At 44.4% G+C, this 24,420-nt stretch overlaps 3 protein-coding genes across 4 annotated transcripts in view; all 3 read right to left on the bottom strand.

Annotated features, from left to right (window-relative positions):
• The window catches only part of LOC311028080 (major histocompatibility complex class I-related gene protein-like), a 153,649-nt gene that overhangs the window by 64,936 nt on the left and 64,293 nt on the right, over positions 1 to 24,420 (bottom strand). The window contains exon 8 of one of the 2 annotated variants that reach the window (XM_084032354.1): positions 16,749 to 16,788. The exons of the other annotated variant lie outside the window; for it this stretch is intronic. Coding sequence (XP_083888480.1) covers positions 16,749 to 16,788 — 40 coding nt within the window. The remainder of the gene's footprint in view (positions 1 to 16,748; positions 16,789 to 24,420) is intronic. 2 annotated transcript variants of the gene reach the window in all.
• LOC311027441 (major histocompatibility complex class I-related gene protein-like) lies at positions 361 to 13,234 on the bottom strand. Its single transcript, XM_084031467.1, has 4 exons — positions 13,161 to 13,234; positions 12,002 to 12,268; positions 1,443 to 1,825; positions 361 to 958 (listed from the first exon to the last, which is right to left on the bottom strand). Exons 1-4 carry the CDS (start codon positions 13,216 to 13,218, stop codon positions 560 to 562), a joined length of 1,107 nt encoding a protein of 368 aa, XP_083887593.1. The 5' UTR covers positions 13,219 to 13,234; the 3' UTR covers positions 361 to 559.
• Positions 18,082 to 22,500, bottom strand: LOC311027440 (major histocompatibility complex class I-related gene protein-like; the record flags this gene model as incomplete). The annotated part of the gene is made up of 5 exons (XM_084031466.1): positions 18,082 to 18,131; positions 18,586 to 18,871; positions 20,567 to 20,631; positions 20,951 to 21,217; positions 22,443 to 22,500. The coding sequence occupies 5 exons, from the start codon at positions 22,498 to 22,500 to the stop codon at positions 18,082 to 18,084; spliced, it is 726 nt and encodes a 241-aa protein (XP_083887592.1).

Here is a 24,420-nt window from a genome sequence, read left to right as displayed (position 1 = left end):
GTGTCTTCTAGTCGTGACCTTATAGCGCTTGTTGTTGAAGTTTACTGGATAAAGTCACCAACTCAAAGCCTGAAATCAAGAAGAGATGAGACAACGTCTCTGTTTGGGTCTTACAGTTCTTTTTTTTGTGAACCATGAATCCAATCCCAGCGAGGACGAGAGCAAGAAGTACGACTGCAGCGATGACGATGATGACGGTGGTCATGTCAGTGGGCTTCTCTGTTGAGCACAAAACAAGAGGAAATAGTCACAACCTGAACAGATGAAGCAGGTTCCAGGAGAAGAACCTCCATTTGTCAACCGGACCACAATCCTGTATTCAGTGTGTTTGTTGGTCCTTTTGAAAACGTGATCCTGACTGATCTCCTGACAGATACATACATTCATCCAGTTATTAAATCATTCTACTCATCCTCTAAAACTGACCAGTAGTTCATTCAATACGGCGCCTACGACCTCTGAACTGTGGTTGCACATTAAAACAGATACACAACGTTTTTATCATTTACAGCTTAAAAACGAATATTAATTTACAAACAGGGTGAAAAGAAAACGTCTTTCAAAGCATAAAAAGAAACAAAAGACGGTTTATAAACGTGTATTTTGTATGTTTGATTATGTTTCTCAGCATGTGCTTCCCACCTTCATCACTTCTGGTCTCAGTCTCACCTTTGTTGCTCCTGATGACGTCCAGTGTGGTGACGATGTCCTTCTTCACACCAGAGAGCTGAAAAACACACTCGTACCTGCTCCGGTCTTCAGCTGCCACTGAGAGTTTCAGGTCAGCACTCATCTGGAAGGTTCCATCGTGGTTGGGGAGGATCTCTCCGAGGTCCACGTCCTCATGGAGATCCTCTCCATCTCTCCTCCAGAACAGTACGGCTCTTTGAGGGTAGAAACCTGTAGCGTGGCAGCTGATTGGAGAGGAGGGAGTCTTCTGGAGGAAGGACACTGAGGGAAGCTCTGAGGAGAGAGAGACGGGTTAGAGGTTCTTTATCATTATTATTATTATCTGCTGTGTATTAATGATCATGTCTGATGTATCTGAAATGCCTTAGTGACACATACATGATTTATGTTTGTATGTTTTCAATGTAAATAACTGTGATGTGAAGATAAGTGAGAAAAGAAGGGAGAGACAGTAGACTTGCACTCACACTGCTCCAAGCCTGTACCAGACTGGTACTTAATAAAAATGCCGCCGTGTATCTCCTTCCAAAATCCAGTACGCTTGCGCTGTCTGCTCGAAATCGCGTGTTTACTAGAAATATGTGCGGATGTGACTTGTCAGTAAAGTTTCAGGCATGTTCTCTGTGTCATTCTCTGTTGTGATGACTTGGAGACGGCGTTCCCTGAAAACAACATCAAGCCATACGTGTGTTGTATTACGACGTGATGACGTATGTGCAACAGGTAACCGTGCACAGTACGGATCAAATGGCCCTGGTGTGAGGGCGGCCAGATGAGGAAGGTAGGACAGAGGGTGAGACGAAGACAGAGACAGGAACTGAGACAGACAGGAACAGGGCAGTGACAGGGATTCTACCTTTTCTCAGCAGAGAGCTCCTCCCGTACTTCAAATACTTCTTCAGTAACTCAGGACAATGATAGGTGATGTCATGTTTATCCCGTTCTAGCCAAGCTTTATTAATATCCCACTTGTGATTGGTGATGACAGCCTGTTGTTTTGGAACGATCCATGTCTTTGTCTTCAGGTCAAACGCAATGAAGTCTTCTCCATCATAACCATATTGAAAGAAACCATTTCCTTCATTGGTCTCATCATCCCATTCACAGCCAATTATCTTCTGGAGAATGTGGACACCTGATAGAGAGAGAGAGAGAGAGAGAGAGAGAGAGAGAGAGAGAGAGAGAGAGAGAGAGAGAGAATTAAACCAGAGTGAGATCATCAGTTAATATCACATCGTTTCCATGGAGACACATTGATCCACAGACAACAGAGGAGCTACACCTGCTGCTGTTATTGGCTCCATGAAAGCCAACCATCACCTGGACAGTGTGGACGTCTCAGGGGGAGATGGTCTGAGTAAGGTTCTCTTCAAGTCCGTGTTGCAGTTCGCTTTGCCTGGTCATTGTGAACATAAAGTGTTCCAGCTTCGCTTTGCCATCGTATTTTACCCCTCTAGACCAGAGGTCTTCAACGTTTTCAGGCCAAGTAGCCCCAAGACTTATATTGACCCGGTAGAGGGCCCCCATAATATTAAACAAAGAAGATTTGTATGTGCTCAATATAGGTTGTATTCATGTTAAGGTGCATACGCAACTCCTGGTCCAAGCACTGGTCATCTCCCGCCTTGACTACTGCAACTCTCTCCTGGCCAGATTCCCGGCCTCGGCGACTAAACCATTGCAGCGTATCCAGAACTCTGCAGCACGCCTTGTCTTCAATCTACCGAAATTATCCCATTTGACCCCCCTCCACCGTGACCTCCACTGGCTCCCTGTTGCAGCACGCATCCAATTCAAGACGATGGCACTGGCTATTGAAGAACTGTGGGGGAAACAGTTGTGCTGGGACCACTTCACCCGTACTCCGGTTAGGGAATAAGGACACTGTTTCGACGTTTTCAACTTTCTTTATATACATTTTTTCAGCCGCCGTTCAGTACACACATTTTGTTCAACACGCTGACTTTTTTTAAGGACCCCAAACATCAACATAGCTGCCCTGTAAACTGCCTAACTCAAATTATTCACATATTTAGATGAACATTATATTTAACAAATTAACATATTAATAGGGTGTCTTTGCTTACTCACAAAGGGAATTTATAACAGCCGCCCCCTAAATAGCATGGCTATTTTGAAATAAACATAAATTCCCACAACAAGAGTCCTTTAACCAGGATTATCTTCGGGAAGAGCTGACAGCTGGACCAGCCGAGCCACTGGTCTCAGGTAAGTCTTCTCGCCAACTCTGACCTCAGCTGTCCGTATACATCCATCATCACTTGCATTCAGCTTGACCACCCTCCCCATTGGCCAGTGAGCATGTGGAAGCTGAGGATCAACAATCATCACAACTGTAACCAGGAGGAGATGATCTGTGTGTTGGCGCCACCTCTGGCGGGTTTGAAGAGTGGGTAAGTAGTTTCTGATGAACTCTGTCCAGAAGTGGTCCGCCATCATCTGGCAATGACGCCAGCGCCTCCTGGTGAGGGCGTCGGGAGCATAGGTGACTTGTGGGAGAGAGGCATCCTGCTGCCCCATCAACAGCATGCTAGGTGTCACTGGGTCTGGATCGGCCACATCCGAAGATACATATCCTAACGGCTTGGCATTGAGGATGTCTTCCACCTCGATGAGGAGTGTGAGCAGAACCTCCTCTTGGAGCGCTTGTGCACCTATGACCACTTGCAGGGATTTCTTGACTGATTGAATCTCGCGCTCCCAGATACCACCAAAGTTGGGAGATGCTGGTGGGTTAAAACGGAACTTAATCTGCTTTTCTGCAAGCCTCTCCTGCAACTGTGACTCCATTGCTGCAAAGGCCTCCGTCAGCTCCTTATCTGCCCTTCGGAAGTTAGTCCCCTGGTCAGAGAGGATCTCAAAGGGGGTGCCTCTCCGCGTGATGAACCGTCTCAGTGCTAGGAGGAAAGCATCTGTGTCGAGGCTGGTGAGCAGGTCCAGATGTATACATCGTGTGGTGAGACATTTAAAAATAATCCCCCAGCGCTTTTCACTCCGCCTCCCAACCTTGACCATGTACGGCCCGAAGCAGTCCACGCCTGTTGAGAAGAATGGAGGTTTGAGCAGCCACAGACGGGCAGAGGGCAGGTCTGCCATCCTCGGCACCACTGGCTTCCCTCTCCACTTCATGCACCCAGCGCAAGCTCTCTGGTACTTCTTGATAGCCTGCCTTCCCCGCAGAATCCAATAGTAGCGCCTCATCTCCGCAAGCACCCTATCAGGCCCGGGGTGGTGTAGTTGAGCATCCGTCTCTTTAATGAGGAGCGTGGTAACTGCATGATGTGGATCCAACAGAATCGGGTGAATGTCAGTGGGGCTAGAGCTGCCTAAACGGCGCAGGCGTCCTCCAACCCGTATAAGACCCATTGTGGGGTCTAATTCTGGAGCGAGCGTACTCAGCCTACTGCTGGGGGGCACGGGCTTGCCTGCTCTAAGGCATCTGACTTCTTCAGAGAAGCAGTCTGCTTGGCTGGTCTTCAGCAGGTGGACTTCTGCATCTCGAAGGTCACACAGTGGCGGAGCAGGGTCGGCCGCCGCCCCATGGAGGGACTGCTGAGTAGCCTTGACCAGCTCCCTCCAGTTGCTGAACTGGGTGATGTCTGGTATCTTGAGTGGTGAGCTTGTCTGTGTGAGGGCACAAAAAACACTCTGTTTTAACTCACGACTGTCTTCGGGCTCTGTAGCATTAGGAGTAGGACGTGATGGCCATTCATCCGGTGGGCGGCGAAGGAATGCTGGTCCCTGGATCCAACGACTTGGTGCTGCCAGCTCAGGTAGCGTCTTGCCATGTCTGAGATCGTCGGCTGGATTGTTAGCTGTATCCACATACCCCCAGGTGTGCGAGGCAGTCAATTCCTGGATCTCAGAAACCCGGGTTCCCACGAAGACCTTGAACTTACACGACTGAGAGGTCAGCCAGGTAAGAACTGTCGTGGAGTCAGTCCATAAGCAGGTCTGGGCGATACACAAGGTGAGCTTGCCCACTGTCGAATCTCGAACCCTCCTGAGGCCAGACATTGTCGCATCTTGTCCACTAGAAGCTTGGCTGACTCAGTTGTTGACAGGCTCTGAAGACAATTGTCCACGTAGAAAGACTGTTCGACGGACTGCAGAAAGTCTTCATTTCCTGCAGCATTTTCTTTGACATGTTTTTGCAGAGCAAATGTTGCACAACACGGGCTGCTCGTGGTGCCAAATGGCAAAACCTGCCATTGGTAGACATCAGGCAGTTTCTCCCTTTGCACGTTCCTCCAAACAAACCTCAGCAACGGTCGGTCCTCAGGTAGGAGCCGAACCTGATGGAACATGGCTCTGATGTCTTCACTGATGGCGACAGCTCGTTGAGGGAGAGACCACCATGATTAAAGGAGCAGTCAAAGACCAGACGATGTTTGCCATTGTGATGGACGAGGTGATGAGGTATGAACCATGACTCACTGGAGCTGTCTCCCTCTTCGAGCTTTGTGACACACCCACCATCTATAAGCTTCTGGATCTCTGCGTCATATATTTTAGCTTTGACAGGGTCTTTAAGTAGTCGTCTCTCTGTACTGCGTAGCGTTGGCATCACTGCTTCAACATCTGCTTTCAGTGCTTTACCCGGAGCAGAGGTGTGGCGTAGCGAAGTGTGTCACCAACCTTCACTCTCCTAGTGCGTGCTTCCAAGACGCTCACCGCTTCCTGATCCAGGCGGGACCGCACTGCTAACCGCTCACTACGGAATGGAAGCACATCAAGCTGCCAGAGGCGTTCGACGTGTTGGTAGATGTCGTCTGGTGTTGGCTTGAAGGCGGTGTAGTAGCATGATGCAGCAGGGGACTGTGAACCATCTGGACCCTGAAGTGTCCAGCCGAGTGCTGTACGGATAGCTACAGGTCCTCCCTTTGGGCCAAACCTCACCGGTTCTATGGCAGTGATCAGGTGAGTATAATCTGCGCCGATGAGCAGCAGTGGTTGCACCTTATTGAAGCTCTGCAGTTGTAACCCTCTCAGGTGGCGGTAGCGTCTCTGGAGCGCTGCTATTTGATAGGATTGCTCTGTCAGGGTAAGTTGACCTGCTGTATAGGCCCTTTCGACCAAATGCTGTTCTGATGGTAATGCTGGAGAGGCCACATGAAAGTCAACCGATGCTCCAGTGAGGTGAACAACATCCTGACGAACAGTCCGCAGGGTGAGGGACTCCGCTCTGCCTCTGAGCCCCAGGTCTCGAACTGCAGCTGGGAGGATTATGGTGCGTTCAGCCCCATCATCAAGGATTGCATAGGTCTGCAGTGATTTGGTCCCATGACTGATGATGACCGGCACCACCTTGAGGTATACTTTCCCTCCTTGTATAGAGTTAGCAGCTGAGGTGCAGTCTTTGGGTGTGATGAGGTAGACACGGGGACCTGGCCTGGTGACATCGTGCAGCACTCTCAGGTGGATCTCTTGACACTCACTGCATGGTTTCTTTAAAGTGCAGCTCTCTTGGTCGTGGTTAGTACGGCCACAGTTGCGACACTTCTCAATTTCTTGTGTTGAGCGTTGAATAATGTCTGGACACTGTGACAAGTAGTGCTCGGTGCTTTTGCAGAAGAGACACATCCTCTTAAACCTTTGTTGCTTAGCTGCTGGCCGAGGCATCTCGGCTGATTTGGACTGGTCCGCACCGTGATACACAGAGACAGGCTGAGTTCGAGGCCGGGGAGTAGGGACAGGTCTGTCTCCTTTGGGAGGCGGTGCTCCTTCAGCTCGATGGCGCTGTGCCATTTTTGCGGACAGTCTCTGAGCTTCTGCCTTCACCTTGAGCCAGTCAGCGAGGTCTCTGAGGTTATATGGGTTTAGCGTGCTGGTGCTGAGCCGCCCCTGGATCTGTAGATGCTCCACAAAGTTGTCCCTCATATGTCTAGGGAGTTTGCTAAGTAGTCGGTCAACATGGCCAGTAGACATCACTTCCATCCCATTTGGCCCTTCCAACGGGGTTAGCATTCCCACCAGCAAATCAACGTTGAGGGCGAAGCTCTGGAAGGCTTTGGGGTCTCCAGATTTGAGATCAGGAGAGTTCAGGATGGCTGCAATCTCACTTTGTGCCAACTGATGCGGCTGCCCGTACTGTCTCTGCAGAGCCTGCATGGTGACGGTGTAGGGTTGTGCATAATGTCTGCAAGACTGAGCTATTAGTTTGGCTTCGTCCAGGACCAAGTGTTCCATAAGCACACGGTATTTGTAATGTTCAGAAAGTTCAGTGTGCGGATTGAGCAGATGGTCCAGCGCCATTTTTAAGTCAGCGAACTCTCTCTCACTGTCATGTATTAACTTAGGCAGTTCAGGTACTGGAACTGGCTGTCTGGGGGACTGGACGGTGTACGGTACCTGCAGTGGTGTATACTGGGACTGGGGGCTGTACTGAACCTGTAGAGATGACGCAGGCTGCTGCTGGGTGAAACCAGCGGGGGCAGACACCAGTTGATAGGCTGGCTGAGTTGGAGGAGGAGACAGAGGCTGGTAGAATTGCAGATGTTGGTTCTGCAGTGGCAGTGGCAGCTGGTATATTGGCTGTGTAGAGATGGTTGATGGAGGCTGATAGGCGGTCCTCAGGGGAAGGACAGGGTTGTAGGACGACGGATTGATAACTGGCTGCGCCGACCTGAGTGGGATGTATTGCTGCACTGATGCTGGATTTACTGATGTTGTCTGCATGGGCAGGTATTGCAGCTGTGCAGCTGGTGGCACTCTGTCCTGTACATTGTTAACCGTCGGTGTAGGAGGCTGGTTAGACTGGTAGCCAGATGTAGCTGGTATCTGTGAACTTGTATAACTCACTACTTGTGGTGCTTGAGGAGGAGGCTGCAGCAGGGACACATTCAGCGTAGTGGGGGGAGGCGGTGCCCATACAGATGTCACAGTTGATGGCAGAGACTGCGTCAGTGTGTAGTTCTCCTGTCTACTACCTGGTGTAGGAGTCGTTGCTGCTTGAAGCTTTAATGCTGCAGAGGTGGTATATGGCAGTGTAGACAGTTGTGGCTCGTGTTGAAGTAGTCTAGCTGATCCAAGCTGAAGGTTGGATGGCTGTGGCAGAGGGGTGCTGCAAACTACTCGACCACTTAACCAGGGTGATTGATATGGTGGGATGCTCATATTGAGATGGTCTGGTGGCCGTATACCAGGATAACTGCTTTGATAGCTCTGCTCTGCGGGCGCCACTGATGGGGGGCTCATATGGCCTGTTAGCTGGCTGGGCAAGTCTCTACCGAGCATCGCCATGTCCCACTCGCTCACCTTGTCGGCCGCTCCAGGCGATAAAAGACGATCGGGAATAGCGTGCGCTCCGTGCAGCTGGTCCGCTATACGCACAGACTCGGTCTGTAGGCTCAGTGACTGCAGCTGCTGTGCGCCGACGCTTTCTCTTTGGTCTTTAGCGCGGGCACCGTGAGGAATGAGTGACTGTGGAAGGCTAACCTGGTAGCTTTCTAGCCTAGCTGGAAGCTGTCGCTGTCTTGCTCCGAGTGCGGCGCTGTCCGCGGACGTTATTATCGGCGTGTCCATTTCTCCGTCGCAAGTGAAGAGATCCGGCTCGAAGGACCAATATTGAAGAACTGTGGGGGAAACAGTTGTGCTGGGACCACTTCACCCGTGATCATACTCCGGTTAGGGAATAAGGACACCGTTTCGACGTTTTCAACTTTCTTTATATAAACTTTTTCAGCCGCCGTTCAGTACACACATTTTGTTCAACACGCTGACTTTTTTTAAGGACCCCAAACATCAACATAACTGCCCTGTAAACTGCCTGACTCAAATGATTCACATATTTAGATGAACATTACATTATACAAATTAACATATTAATAAGGTGTCTTTGCTTACTCACAAGGGGAATTTATAACACTGGCCTTCAGGGCCATCAATGGAACGGCACCCATCTACCTTCAAACACTGGTCAAACCTCATGCCCCGAAGCGAGCACTTCGCTCCTCTACTTCAGCTGGCCGGCTGGTACCACCATCGCTGAAATCAAACAAATGTCGCTCAGCAAAGTCCAGACTCTTCTCTGTTCTGGTCCTCAGTAGTGGAACGAACTCCCGACTAATGTCAGGACAGCAGAGTCATTTGCCATCTTCCGAAAAAGGAAGATCACCTGTTCAGACTTCACCTCGACTCTACATAGCATGACCCACTAACAGTTTGATACATGTCACCGAGCTCAGCTGTCACTCAAGTACTCAGTACTACTGAGACTCAAGTACTGAGTACTACCGAGTACTTCTGAGACTCAAGTACTGAGAACTACTAGGTACTATGTATTGTCAAACAGTTGAGTGCTTCGTACTCAACTGTTTGCCAGTACATGGCACCGAGCTCAGCTGTCACTCAAGTACTACCGAGTACTACCGAGTACTACCGAGTACTTCTGAGACTCAAGTACTGAGAACTACTAGGTACTATGTACTGGCAAACAGTTGAGTGCGAAGCACTACATGTCACCAAGCTCAGCTGTCACTCAAGTACTCTGTACTACCGAGTACTACTGAGGCTCAAGTACTGAGAACTACTAGGTACTATGTATTGTTTGAAAAACTCCAACTCCCACTGACTGCTCCTATCGGCAAATCAGAGCGCACCTGCTATCACTTCTGAGTGAGACAGAGAGAGATAGACGCTAGGGCAAGTTAGAAATGCTGCTCATTTCAGGTTTCTTTGAAAATCTGCTTCTCAATTTGTATTGCAGTCAATTGGGAGAACAACCGACGTGGCTGCGCTTAGAGGTTGCTAGTTCAAATTCTGTAAATGTCACAGAGTTTTTGAGCACATTGTGAGAGACAGGACAATATCACGTCTGTAGAGTGAAGATTGTGGCCGGGAGGAGTTTGGAAAGGAAAAAAATCTGAAGTATTTCGAGGAGCCCTCACACTCTAAGCGATGATGTCACCCACTCTAGCCCAGAAGGTTCTGCGCAATACACGCCCATTATAATCTCATGATTTCTCCCAAAACGATTATGGTCATTGAACAGTGATTGATCAAAAACTATATGACCTATTGAAACGCGGATTGACACACCAGGACACAAGACTTGTGTCCTGTCTCTACGTTTTAGAGTTTAAATGGAGTTTCTAGGTGAAAGTATGACTGAGCAGCAGGCGTTTGAAAGGCTACAATTTCTAACTTTAATATTCTGGACATCTTTTAAATAGCACACCGATCCCGATCAAGCCGCACGTTTTGATATAACATTCGCCTAGGTGCTCGCTTTTGTTTGGGACGAGTAGCGAATCAAAAAAGGGAGGAGGAAGAATACGAAAAAACACGCAAGATTTCAATAGCACCTACTGTTTGTTGTCTACAAACAGTAGGTGGCTGTGCTTCGCACTGCCTCCCTAATTAAAGAATTAAAAAGCTCAGAATTATTTCTGTGTGGAAATGACACTAAACATCACGTCAATGAAGGAGAAAGCATTAACTTTAATGAACTACAGTGTGAGCAGGACTGAGGCCCCATCAGAGCTGAGGTGGACCAGAATCAGAACTGAGGTTGAATCTTCAAATCTTTTGTCTGAACAACACTGAACAGGAGTTAATACAAAACTAGAAAATTCCCCCGCCGGGAAATTTTGAGAGGGAGGCAGTGGGCCACCGCCCGGGGGTAAAAGTTTAAAGTTTAAACGGAGTTTCTAGGTGAAAGAATGACCGAGCAGACGACGTTTGACTCAAAAAACTACATTTCCCACTACTAAATGTAGTTTTTACTACATTCCTGTCCACTAATCAGAGCACACCACTCGTGTCTCCATTTTAAAGTTTAAATGGAGTTTCTAGGTGAAAGTATGGACGAGCAGAAGACGTTTGACTAAAAAAACTACGTATCCCACTACTAAATGTAGTTTTTAGTACATTCTTGTCCACCAATCAGAGCACACCACTCGTGTCTCCATTTTAAAGTTTAAATGGAGTTTCTAGGTGAAAGTATGGACGAGCAGAAGACGTTTGACTAAAAAAACTACATATCCCACTACTAAATGTAGTTTTTAGTACATTCTTGTCCACCAATCAGAGCACACCTGCTGTCAGTTATGAAGATCAGTGCCCCACAGTGCTGTCACCATGGCAACGGCCCTTGCTGCGTGTGTATGACTGCTTTGGAGCCTCTCTCTGCTTCTTTCTATCGCTCCATTCCCCCTCTGCGGAAGGTCCGAACAAAAGCTTGCCACGCTCACACCGAAACTCCTATCGACAAAATTTCCGCACCGTTAGCGCCACAAGACTCGGCTGAAGACACTGATGACTTTTATTTTTTCCTAGTGTCAGAAATGTGGACGCTAGGGCGAGTTAGAAATGCTGTTCATATCAGGTTTCTTTGAAAATCTGCTTCTCAATTAACATTGGAGCGGATGAGGAGAAAAAAAGACTTGGCCGCGCTTAGAGGTTGCTAGTTCAAATTCTGTAAATCTCACAGAGATTTTGAGCACATTGTGAGAGACAGGACAAGTTTGTCTACAAAATTGGAAAATATCACATCTGTAGAGTGAAGATTGTGGCCGGGAGGAGTTTGGAAAGGAAAAAAATCTGAGAAGCCCTCACACTCTAACTGATGATGTCACGCACTCTAGCCCAGAAGGTTCCGCGCAATACACACCCATTATAATCTCATGATTTCTCCCAAAACAATCATGGTCATTGAACAGTGATTGATCAAAAACTATATGAGCTATTGAAACGCGGATTGACACACCAGGACACAATACTTTTGTCTACGTTTTAGAGTTTAAATGGAGTTTCTAGGTGAAAGTATGACTGAGCAGCAGGCGTTTGAAAAGCTACAATTTCTGCTCTCTTTTTTTCGTCCGTCCCATTCATTCCTATGGGAGTTTTTGCGGTGATTAATATTCTGGACTTCTTTTTAATAGAACACCGATCCCGATCAAGCCGCACGTTTTGATGTAACATTCGCCTAGGTGCTCGTTTTCGTTTGGTAGTTTTAGGGAATCAAAAAATGGTAAGAAGAGCCACCTACTGTTTGTCTCTGCAAACAGTAGGTGGCTGTGCTTAGCACTGCCTCCCTAATTATATAAAACACAGAAATGCAGAAAATTATCTAATTAGAGAAACTGGAACTAGAACATGTTTTCTGATTTATTAAATAAAAGACTGATAATCAATGTTCTGCTGATTATCTAGTGGATGTGTGTGTGTGTGTGTGTGTGTGTGTGTGTGTGTGTGTGTGTGTGTGTGTGTGTGTGTGTGTGTGTTTATTAAAATACTGGATGAAAGTATAAACCAAATGTTGTCAAAATGAAGTGAAACATAAACAAACCTCCACTTTGGTTGAAGTGCTGCTTTGTAACTTCAATTTTGTTTTTGTCGGCATGCTGAACACCCACACAGATCTCAGTGTGACTCTGCCAGTACTGAGGATCATCTTCTTTGATTCTGCTCATCCAGTCCTGTTTGGGTTCTGCTCTCATGGTGTTGCTGTCATAGTGAATTATCTCAACGTCATCAACCAATGCAACAGCCACAAACTCTGGGAAGTTTGGGACTCCAGAGGACGCCGTGTTGAAATACTCCAGAGAGTGAATCTCTGCAACACAAGATGAACATCATGATCTCAGTTTTTATCTTCAACAAATCACTGAACAATGTTGTTTTCCTGCACACACAATCCAAAAGAACTACTTCTCTCTCTCTTCTATTGCTGTTTGTTATTTTTCATATTCAACTAATAGGTTTTATTTTGTTTGATGTTGTCGTCAGAGTGTTTGTGGATTTCAGATGTTTGAGTATAAAAGTTATTTTTTTAAATACAGAAAGAACCAAGAAACCAAATCTGACCGTTTGTCCCTCACTTTCATAAATCTTGATTTCTGTAAACTGAAGTTAAATCTCAACATCGTTGTTAAACAACATGTTGTGTGAAACCAAATCCTCTCAGCTTTATATTCCAGAATATTCTGATATATTAATATTTGTTCTACATCAGCCGATAGCATTTTTAATATAAACACATAACATGAACAGACTTCATACAGATTCATTAGCTGCTGTTGTTTAAACATGAAATAGCTCCCTCTGGAGGACAAACTATGTAATGGAGACGCTGCTCATGAATTACCTCAAACTTTGTCATTTCTTCACCTGGAATTCTTCTTACTTATCACACAATATTTATACACACTGATATGATATATATGTAATATGATAATATGTGCTAATACGGATGATTTGTGAGTGAAGTTCTACTAAACAGCTTCAGATCTGACCAAACCAACTCAGTAGTGACGTACTACATTCAAACAGACGAGTGTTTCAGTGTGGAGACACATTTCATCCCGAACTTGGAGGAAGTCCTGGAGCTGAACAGCAAAGACGACCGAAAGAAGCGTCGGCTCATATAAACAGGGCTTAAAGACATGACGCAGTTCTTCTGTTACAAGCGAGCAACTTAAAAGCCAACAACTAAAGTGTGGACTCACCTGCGGCCGCGCTGTGGAGGCCGACGGCCAGGAGAAGAAGCACAGTCCACGTCTCCATCGTCACCTGTCGCTTCTCAAGCTGTCTTCAACTCTTCACTTGTTATTATTGTGGAGGCAAAGTGATAACGGTCCTGGCAGTAGTGGTGCGCTGACTTCACCCTCCGTCTGAGCCAATGGGGATTTTAGCTGAGCACCGACGTCACTAATAGCCGGGTAAGACTGAGCCACTGAGGTTAATAACGAAAGTTAAAGTGGAGCGATGTTATTTCAGCCTGCGTGAGAGGACGCTGGAGACCCTTTATTCTGGTTTCTCAACGCTGTCCGCACCTGAAAGGAGCATTTAACCTCCTGCTGATCAGCTCTGCTGGGGTCATCGGCAGGCTAATGCAATGTAATGTGCAGAAATGTTTGAATGATGCTCACATACTCTGCAGTAGTGTCTTAGTCTGCTTGTGTTCAGTCTGGCTGTCGACAACAAACAAGAGCTCCAAATGTGTCTTAATTGATGTTTGTCTTTTAGCAAAATGGCACCTGGCGTCAGTAGAAACATCGAGAAACGGAGAGTTCCTTCGTGGTGTTGAGAAGGTGTCTGTTAGCTTCACCAGTACTGACCCTCCAGAGTCTCTGTATGTCTGGATAAACCTGTCTGGATGGGCTTTTCATATTTATTTGTCTGAATGTTTTAGCTCTGATCTCTCATCTCTTCCCGTTAGCATACGAAGCTAAGCTAGTTAGCTTAGCATGCTAGCTGGAGACGGCTCGCAAGTTAGCATCGCGGCGCTAGTGGGAGTTTGATGGAGAACAAACAGAGTATGACGGAGTTTGTGACCAGTTATAAGCTGGTCACAAAGGCAATTCATTCAGTTAGATTTTCATTTGCAGGATCAAATAAATGTTGGAAAACAATCACTAAGTCATCTCTTGTTACATTCAATTCCATTTCATTTATAGGCAAGATGGTTCCACAGAAGAGGAGTTTGTTGGCTGAAAGCTTTGGCATCGGCTCTACTTTTGGAGATCCAAGGAACAACAAGCTATTTTAGCGTGACAGCGTGAGATTGATAGTGAAAGCGTGAGTGTCACGCCAGGAGCGTGAGAGTTGGCAATCCTGCTATTTCTAATATTCGAATATCAGCTGTGTCTGATTGTCTTGTCAGCCAGCCCTCATGTTTTCCCACCTGGGCCCCGTTCCTAATCAGTCCTGGTGTATATAGTCAAGTCTGTGTCCGAAATCACTCCCTACTCCCTATATAGTGCACTATAGGGAGTAGGGAATGATTTCGGACACAGCCAGTGTTCCCTGTTTCCTTGTCAGTTCCTTCTGTGTATTTGGTCTAGTATGTTCCTTTTGGTCCGGCCTGTTATCCCTGCTGTCGTGTTCCTTTATGTGGGTTTTTGCCTGCCTGTTTTTGGGACTCTTGTTTTTTTGCTTAGGAAGTGACCCGGATGTAAACAAGTGGCCGCCATGATAAAAATTAATTCTCTAAATTTGAAGGAAGGGAGCTGCAGTGCTTCCTTTCAGATCTCCTTTAGCATAGGATGCAACAGATCTTCCTTTACGAAAGGAAAAGAGATTACACCGACCCACAATTCCTTGTGAAGGCAACATTTAAAGTGAATGAATGTGATGATCTTGGGTTTTGTTTGTTTCCCCTGTTGTTTTGTAGTTTCTGTCTCTTGTTGTTGTTGGTTTCCTGTTTTATTTTGTAGTCCTTCTGTCTTGTGTTCTTTACTTCCTGTTGCTTCAGTTAGCATAAAGATGTCAAAAATCAATATCCTTCATATCAATAGACTGAAGATCAAAAGATCTGTAAGCATATATGGAATCACAAAAAGACAATTTTGGAATATCAGACAATTTATTGACAAAAAAAAAACAAAGTAGAAAAGCAATAAAATTGAGCAACTTAGTTGTGCAATCATCTACTTCATGCAACACCAGAAGTGATTCTGAGCATCGCTGCTCAGTTTCTACCAAACTAAGAGAGCAGACGTCCGCTGTCCCAAAACACCAGCAGGACATACTTTCAGAAACATCTCATTTCATTTTCACCATCAGTGTGCTGAGAAGCTCCAAACAGCCCAGAAGCCTTTAAGGACCCCCCATCATAAATATAAATATATAAAATATATAAATATATTTCAAAAACACATCAAAAGAGATGAAACAACCAGATCTCATGTGAACAATTATAATAATTTATTTCCTTTATGGGCGCCTTTCTAAACACTCAAGGTCACCATACAAAGTCAAATAAAAACAATGAGAGCATCAATCAGACATTCATCACAGCGAGCAAACCCTAATAAAACAGTGTACAAGGAGCAACTGAATTAAAGGGAGGAGGCTTGTCTAAATAGATATGTTTTCCAGTGAGATTAGAAAGTGGGGATTGAAGTGGAGTGTTGATGTCATGAGGCAGAGAATAAACAGCACATTTCCACGTGCCGTTATTAAGCATTTCAGGCTTTTCCCACGTCGTTCAGCCACAGTGAAGCGGTCGCATAACTAAGTTAGATTTAAGGAAACTTCACGGTCGGGCTTCAAATCAGTACGTAATCTACGCTGCATACGTACGGAAACAAGTTGACAGGAAATGTGTTGTGAAACTATTTACGTTGCAGTGCAGACGGCGTGGCGTACGAACGACTAACAAGAAGCTAGAAAGGCGTTCTTATTGCAGCGACGGGACGACGAATTGTTGCATCAATCATTCGCCGTTTGGAGAAAACAGGCTGTTTGACACATCATCATATTCCAGACACACGAAGAAAAACCTCTAAGACGTCGATCATCGTAAAAACAAACTTAAGTTTTCAAGAAATATACAAACTATTTACACAACTGGAAAATGTGTGTGTGTCGGGGTCAGCAACACCGATCCAACAAAGGAGAGAAAAACTGTTATCTCTCGTTATCATCAAACTGCCGGATGCTACGAGTGTAGATATGAAAATGTGAATGCACGTTCGTGGATGTGTGTCGACATGTGAATTTACATTTGTGAAAAGCCTGACAGCATTAAAAAGCATTTTATAGTATTGAAGTTCAGCTACACACAAACCTCAAAATTCATTTTGTAAACTAAAACAAAAAGCAAAAATCCAAATCGTACTTGTAAAATATATACCAACCTAATTTTGAAATGTCGTATTCCAATCAATGAGCATCTACGATGACATCACCGACAGCACCGATAATCCTCGGACAAGTCGCTTTTCAAATTACGCATCGTCATTTGATACATTTTTAATTCGCAAATATAGATTATTGCTCCTTTTAAAGCCTTGTTGCGTTTGGCAACTTTAATGTTTTGGCCACGTGAATTTAGGGGACATTCAACCGGTTTTGTCGGTGATCCGGCTCTTTTGTTTATATTAGATTTTTTAGATTGTGTCAAACTTTGTACATAACAGAGTCTGAAGTTATGGACTGAAGTTCACCCTCCTCTTCCTGCAGTCACTCACATCTGTCAAATACACAAGCATTAAAAATGAACAGTGCAAAACGTAATAATATGGCAATAAGGTATCAGGAATGGAAGGTGTGAAACCACTGGGATAGTACAGACGTCACACATTAGTTACCTTTTATCCAACGGTGTGTTGCTGTTTGAACTCTCCGGGTCTGAAGAGACCAAAATACAAAACAATAGTCAAGTAAAGGACAAAATCATATAAAGACGCATTTTGTACGGACAAACAGATGGATATGGACCTGATCGGTTAATCAACGATCCTGTAGTTGAAGTCTCATATGGGGTCTTCTTGTCTAAAAAACAGAACAAAATAAATCAACACAAGGCCGATCCTGGGTGACTGTCATGAGTGTTTTGTACGGACAGACAGATGGATATGGACCTGATTGGTTAATCAATGATCCTGTAGATTTAGTCTCAGATGGGGTCTTGTCTAAAAAACAGAACAAAATAAATCAACACAAGGTCAATCCTGGGTGACTGTCATGACATTCTCTAGTCTATAGTGTTACTACTCACATATACACATTCACAGTATATCTGCAGCATCATACTAGCCTACCTTTTATTTTGTATTCATTTCATTCTTATTATTTTCTACTTTACCTTTTCACCATACAATATATTAATATTGTAGTTGAACAACATCATTTGTAAGCAATAAAGTACACAAATAAGAGAATCCTCCTTCACCGCAACATTTCATTCATTCATCCTTCCATGCAGTTGGAATGAAAATTTAAAATATAGGGAGCGACTGCTTTTCAAGTGATTATTATTTTTAAATGTTATTATTATTTAAAGTTTGAATCGGGAATTCAAACTTTGTAAACAGTGTAAACCACAGTCGGTATGAGGATCTAGTCAAAGTATAACATTTTAAATACAATCTACAACAACCTCTGTTTATTTAGATGAGGTAATCTGGAATTAAAAATAAAAGATGACACTCTCAACTATATCTACATTGTTTAGAAATGAAGTTTAAACTGTTTCCAATGACTTTGCTGCATTGAACCGACACACAGCACCAACTCTTATCTAGTAACAACTTGAATGCTCATCAGCATGAACGCAGACTTTGTTAAGTACGTGACAGACCAGACGACATGGTGACTACAGCAGCAGCAGCAGAGGGCGCTGTTTCTCTGAGCCTTGCACCCCATGCTGCTGGTCGCTTCACATTTTGTTTTCAGCAGGAATTAAACCTTGACCAAGTTTAGCACTCAGTGAAAGCCACTTTTGGAAATCAACGCAACAAAAATGTTAAATATAATAAAGCAAGATGTACTAACAAGTATGCGGGCATTTGTCTGAAAGAAAAACTGGGATTAAACAAAATACATGAAAAATAGGAGCAAATGTGATGAAATCTGAATCTGACAATAAAAATATAATGAATGTTGAACTTGAATATGAGTTTGTGTCTTCTAGTCGTGACCTTATAGCGCTTGTTGTTGAAGTTTGCTGGATAAAGTCACCAACTCAAAGCCTGAAATCAAGAAGAGATGAGACAACGTCTCCGTTTGGGTCTTACAGTTCCTCTTTTTGTAAACCACGAATCCAATCACAGCGAGGACGAGAGCAAGAAGTACGACTGCAGCGATGACGATGATGACGGTGGTCATGTCAGTGGGCTTCTCTGTTGAGCACAAAACAAGAGGAAATAGTCACAACCTGAACAGATGAAGCAGGTTCCAGGAGAAGAACCTCCATTTGTCAACCGGACCACAATCCTGTATTCAGTGTGTTTGTTGGTCCTTTTGAAAACGTGATCCTGACTGATCTCCTGACAGATACATACATTCATCCAGTTATTAAATCATTCTACTCATCCTCTAAAACTGACCAGTAGTTCATTCAATACGGCGCCTACGACCTCTGAACTGTGGTTTGATTATTATGTTTCTAAAAATGTTTCTCATCACTTCTGGTCTCAGTCTCACCTTCGTTGCTCCTGATGACGTCCAGTGTGGTGATTTTGTCCTCCTTCACACCAGAGAGCTTAAACACACACTCGTACCTGCTCTGGTCTTCAGCTGCCACTGAGAGTTTCAGGTCGGCACTCATCTGGAAGGTTCCATCGTGGTTGGGGAGGATCTCTCCGAGGTCCACGTCCTCATGGAGATCCTCTCCATCTCTCCTCCAGAACAGTGCGGCTCTTTGAGGGTAGAAACCTGTAGCGTGGCAGCTGATTGGAGAGGAGGGAGTCTTCTGGACGAAGGACACTGAGGGAAGGTCTGAGGAGAGAGAGACGGGTTAGAGGTTCTTTATCCTTATTATTATGATCTGCTGTGTATTAATGATCATGTCTGATGTATCTGAAATGCCTTAGTGACACATACACGATTTATGTTAGTTCGAAATCGTGTTTACTAGAAATATATGCAGATGTGACTTGTCAGTAAAGTTTCAGTCATGTTCTCTGTGTCGATCTCTGTTGTGATGACTTGGAGACGGCGCTCCCTGAAAACAACATCAAGCCATACGTGTGTTGTATTACGACGTGATGTACAACAGGTAACCGTGCCGAGGCACAGTACGGATCAGATGGCCCTGGTGTGAGGGCGCCCAGATGAGGAAGGTAGGACAGAGGGTGAGACGAAGACAGAGACAGGAACTGAGACAGACAGGAACAGGGCAGTGACAGGGATTCTACCTTTTCTCAGCAGAGAGCTCCTCCCGTACTTCAAATACGTCTTCAGTAACTCAGGACAACGATAGGTGATGTCATGTTTATCCCGTTCTAGCCAAGCTTTATTAATATCCCACTTGTGATTGGTGATGACAGCCTGTTGTTTTGGAACGATCCATCTCTTTGTCTTCGAGTCAAACGCAATGAAGTCTTCTCCATCATAACCATATTGAAAGAAACCATTTCCCTCATTGGTCTCATCATCCCATTCACAGCCAATTATCTTCTGGAGAATGTGGACACCTGAGAGAGAGAGAGAGAGAGAGAGAGAGAGAGAGAGAGAGAGAGAGAGAGAGAGAGAGAGAGAGAGAATTAAACCAGAGTGAGATCATCAGTTAATATCACATCATTTCCATGGAGACACACTGATCGACAGACAACAGAGGAGCTACACCTGCTGCTGTTATTGGCTCCATGAAAGCCAACCATCACCTGGACAGTGTGGACGTCTCAGGGGGAGATGGTCTGAGTACGGTTCGCTTCAAGTCCGTGTTGCAGTTCGCTTTGCCTGGTCATTGTGAACATAAAGTGTTCCAGCTTCGCTTTGCCATCGTATTTTACCCCTCTAGACCAGAGGTCTTCAACATTTTCAGGCCAAGTAGCCCCAAGACTTATAGTGACCCGGTAGAGGGCCCACATAATATTAAACAAACTGGAAGATTTGTATGTGCTCAATATAGGTTGTATTCATGTTAAGGTGTATTTGTTGACATATCTTTGGGGATTTATTTGGGATCAAATAATTTTGGGGACCCTCTGCAGTCATACTGTGGACCTCCTAGGGGTCCCGGACCCCCTGTTCAAGATCTCTGCTCTAGACTTTCTGTTTGGGACACAGTCATATCAGCCACCGATTCATTCAGTAAAAATATGAAATCTGAATAGGCTTCAACTCTTTCTAGTTGCTGATCCATCTTGTAAACAGCAAATACAAATTCAAATCATCAGGAGACACCGGTTACCTAATTGGCTAAATAACAGAGCTAACAGCTAATCACGTTCAAGGAGATCGCATAGCGTTACATTATGATCATCATTATTCAGTAACAAATAGCATTGGGCCATATTAAACATTATCATGATGTGTTCTAATGTAATCTTGTAAAATAGATATTTTATAGAGAATTAAAGAATTAAAAAGCTCAGAATTCTTTGTGTGTGGAAGTGACACTAAACATCACGTCAATGAAGGAGAAAGCGTTAACTTTAATGAACTACAGTGTGAGCAGGACTGAGGCCCCATCAGAGCTGAGGTGGACCAGAATCAGAACTGAGGTTGAATCTTCAAATCTTTTGTCTGAACAACACGGAACAGGAGTTAATACAAAATTATATAAAACACAGAAATGCAGAAAATTATCTAATTAGAGAAACTGGAACTAGAACGTGTTTTCTGATTTATTAAATAAAAGACTGATAATCAATGTTCTGCTGATTAACTAGTGGATGTGTGTGTGTTGTGTGTGTGTGTGTGTGTGTGTGTGTGTGTGTGTGTGTGTGTGTGTGTGTGTGTGTGTGTGTGTGTGTGTGTGTGTGTGTGTATATGTGTGTTTATTAAAATACAGGATCAAAGTATAAACCAAATGTTGTCAGAATGAAGTGAAATATAAACAAACCTCCACTTTGGTTGAAGCGCTGCTTTGTAACTTCAATTTTGTTTTTGTCGACCTGCTGAACAACCACACAGCTCTCAGTGTGACTCTGCCAGTACTGAGGATCATCTTCTGTGATTCTGTTCATCCAGTCCTGTTTGGGTTCCAATCTCCTGGTGTTGCTGTCATAGTGAGTTACCTCAACGTCATCAACCAACCCAACAGCCACAAACTCTGGGAAGTTTGGGACTCCAGAGGACGCCGTGTTGAAATACTCCAGAGAGTGAATCTCTGCAACACAAGATGAACATCATGATCTCAGTTTTTATCTTCAACAAATCACTGAACAATGTTTCCTGCACACACAATCCAACAGAACTACTTCTCTCTCTCTTCTATCGCTGTTTGTTATTTTTCATATTCCAGTAATAGGTTTTATTTTGTTTGATGTTGTCGTCAGAGTGTTTGTGGATTTCAGATGTTTGAGTATAAAAGTTATTTTTTTAAATACAGAAAGAACCAAGAAACCAAATCTGACCGTTTGTCCCTCACTTTCATAAATCTTGATTTCTGTAAACTGAAGTTAAATCTCAACATCGTTGTTAAACAACATGTTGTGTGAAACCAAATCCTCTCAGCTTTATATTATTTTATTTTATTTATTGGGTTCTATTGTTCAGTCTCACAATGCTATTGGATCGTACATTTGTTTGTAAGTCCCGCTTTATGGCCATGAACTCACACAACCTCTCAAGGTTTCCTTCTAACATCTCTCCGTTTCATTGGACTGGATTCATCAGATTCAACAAAAAGTAAAATCTCTTTTAGTGTAGTAAGCAATCAACCTTGCAAATGAACCCTTAGCTGTTCTGAATTGTTGTTCAGACGACGTGAGCACAAATACAGGAATTCTGCTCCCATCTAAGCCCAATTTTGCAATATAATTTTTTTGTATTATTATTCTCTAAATTCATACATAAACTTTTTTTTAAACTCTTAAATTTCTGCATCAAAGGCCTCCTACAACAACATCTGAAAGGTAAATTTTTTTTTTTTTTAGGTTTTTCTATATCTGGGTCTTACATACAGGGTTAAACATGAAATAGCTCCATCTGGAGGACAAACTATGTAATGGAGACGCTGCTCATGAATTACCTCAAACTTTGTCATTTCTTCACCTGGATTTCTTCTTACTTATCACACAATATTTATACACACTGATATGATATATATGTAATATGATAATATGTGATAATACGGATGATTTGTGAGTGACGTTCTACTAAACAGCTTCAGATCTGACCAAACCAACTCAGTAGTGACGTATTACATTCAAACAGACGAGTGTTTCAGTGTGGAGACACATTTCATCCCGAACTTGGAGGAAGTCCTGGAGCTGAACACCAAAGACGACCGAAAGAAGCGTCGGCTCATATAAACAGGGCTTAAAGACATGACGCAGTTCTTCTGTTACAAGCGAGCAACTTAAAAGCCAACAACTAAAGTGTGGACTCACCTGCGGCCGCGCTGTGGAGGCCGACGGCCAGGAGAAGAAGCACAGTCCACGTCTCCATCGTCACCTGTCCTTCTCAAGCTGTCTTCAACTCTTCACTTGTTATTATTGTGGAGGCAAAGTGATGACGTCCGAGCTGCTGCTCTATCCGGGCTGAAGTGAGGCTGAGACCAGGAGGAGCGCTGACTTCACCCTCCGTCTGAGCAAATGGGGATTTTAGCTGAGCACCGAGTCACTAATAGCCGGGTAAAGCCACTGAGGTTAATAACGAAAGTTAAAGTGGAGCGATGTTATTTCAGCCTGCGTGAGAGGACGCTGGAGACCCTTTATTCTGGTTTCTCAACGCTGTCCGCACCTGAAAGGAGCATTTAACCTCCTGCTCCTGTCATCTGCAGGCTAATGCAATGTAATGTCAGAGTCATTTGCCATCTTCCGAAAAAGGCTCAAGACTCACCTGTTCAGACTTCACCTCGACTCTAGCATGACCGCCCCCCCCCCCCCCCAAAAAAAACTTACCTATAGCACTCTGATCGTAGCACTGCTGCTCTTAAGGTACTACTTTACTCAGATGAGGACCTAACACTTGTTCTATTTTTAGCTCTTACTTTATCGGCAATGATATGTTGTGGTTTCTTTGTTTCCTTCTTTTGACAAATGTACTTATTGTAAGTCGCTTTGGACAAAAGCGTCTGCTAAATGACCTAAATGTAAATGTAAATGTGCAGAAATGTTTGAATGAAGCTCACATACTCTGCAGTAGTGTCTTAGTCTGCTTGTGTTCAGTCAGGCTGTCGACAACAAACAAGAGCTCCAAGTGTGTTTTCATTGATGTTTGTCTTTAGCAAAATGGCGCCTGGTGTCAGTAGAAACATCGAGAAACGGAGAGTTCCTTCGTGGTGCTGAGAAAGTGTCTGTGTGATTTAGTCTACCGGTGATACCGGCACTCGCGCAGTCAATTAATCAGTCTCGCGTCGGCCACTCGCGAAGTTTTTTTGCTAGTGTGGAGAAAAATGTAAATACATGAGCTAATCACACATGTTTTAAATTACTACACACACATACACACACACAGGCACAGGCGAGAGAGCAGCAAGGGCAGGGGTCAAACAACATACCAAGGATACATTCCTTAGCGGAAGCCGCACAGGGGAGGAGTATATGATTGTTATGTGTGGCCAGGTAGTGTTTCTTTTCTTGCTGCTGTTTCCCCTCCCTCCTCCTTCTCCCTGCTCTCCAGGCTGGTAGACTATTTGTAATCAGCCTGGGGATAAAAAGGGTGGGAGGCCTCGGGTTCTCACTCTGGGCTCAGCAGGAAAAGGGGAAGGTTCGTTTGATTGTCAGTTAACCCTGGTTTTCTCCCCCACTTCTGTCTTTATGTCAGAAGTTCATTATTTTAGTTTATTATTTTAGTTTGGGTTGGAGATCCCTGGCAGCCATGTTTTGTCGTATTTGTTTTAGGTTTGCCCTATTTCTTTCTTTTTCTTAGCGGGAAAACACAGGATGCGACGGCCCACAGCGTGGCTGGCCCTGCGTTTTCCCCTTTTGTTCTGTTTGGCCGGGATCTCCTTCTCCCTTTTGGTTGAATACTTTGGATCTTTAAAGGTTAACTTTCTTTTCTCCTTTTTCTTCCCCAGTCATCGTTAAGTTTAATAAATAAACTTTTGCAACTTAATTCTTGTGGTGTCCCTTCTATGTGCTATGGTCTCATCGAGCCTAAGTCAACTAACGTCTATGAGGCCGTAACATATGTGGGGGCTCGTCCAACTTTTTTTGTACACTGCTGATGGGTTTTTTTTTCATTTTGAACCCCAGTTCAGTGTGACAATACCCTATAGGACAGAAAAATGGGCTGGTGTGTTGCAAACTGTGTCTAGCTTTATGTTGTGTGCTTGACACTTCCTTTGTTTGCTTCATTGCAAACTGTGTCTAGCTTTATGTTGTGTGCTTGACACTTTCTTGTTTGCTTTATTGCCTGTGTCTT

The sequence above is a fragment of the Eutrigla gurnardus genome (genome assembly GCF_963514095.1).
Source record: "Eutrigla gurnardus genome assembly, chromosome: 17".
Taxonomy (NCBI): domain Eukaryota; kingdom Metazoa; phylum Chordata; class Actinopteri; order Perciformes; family Triglidae; genus Eutrigla; species Eutrigla gurnardus.
This window is presented reverse-complemented; position numbering and strand designations above follow the sequence as displayed.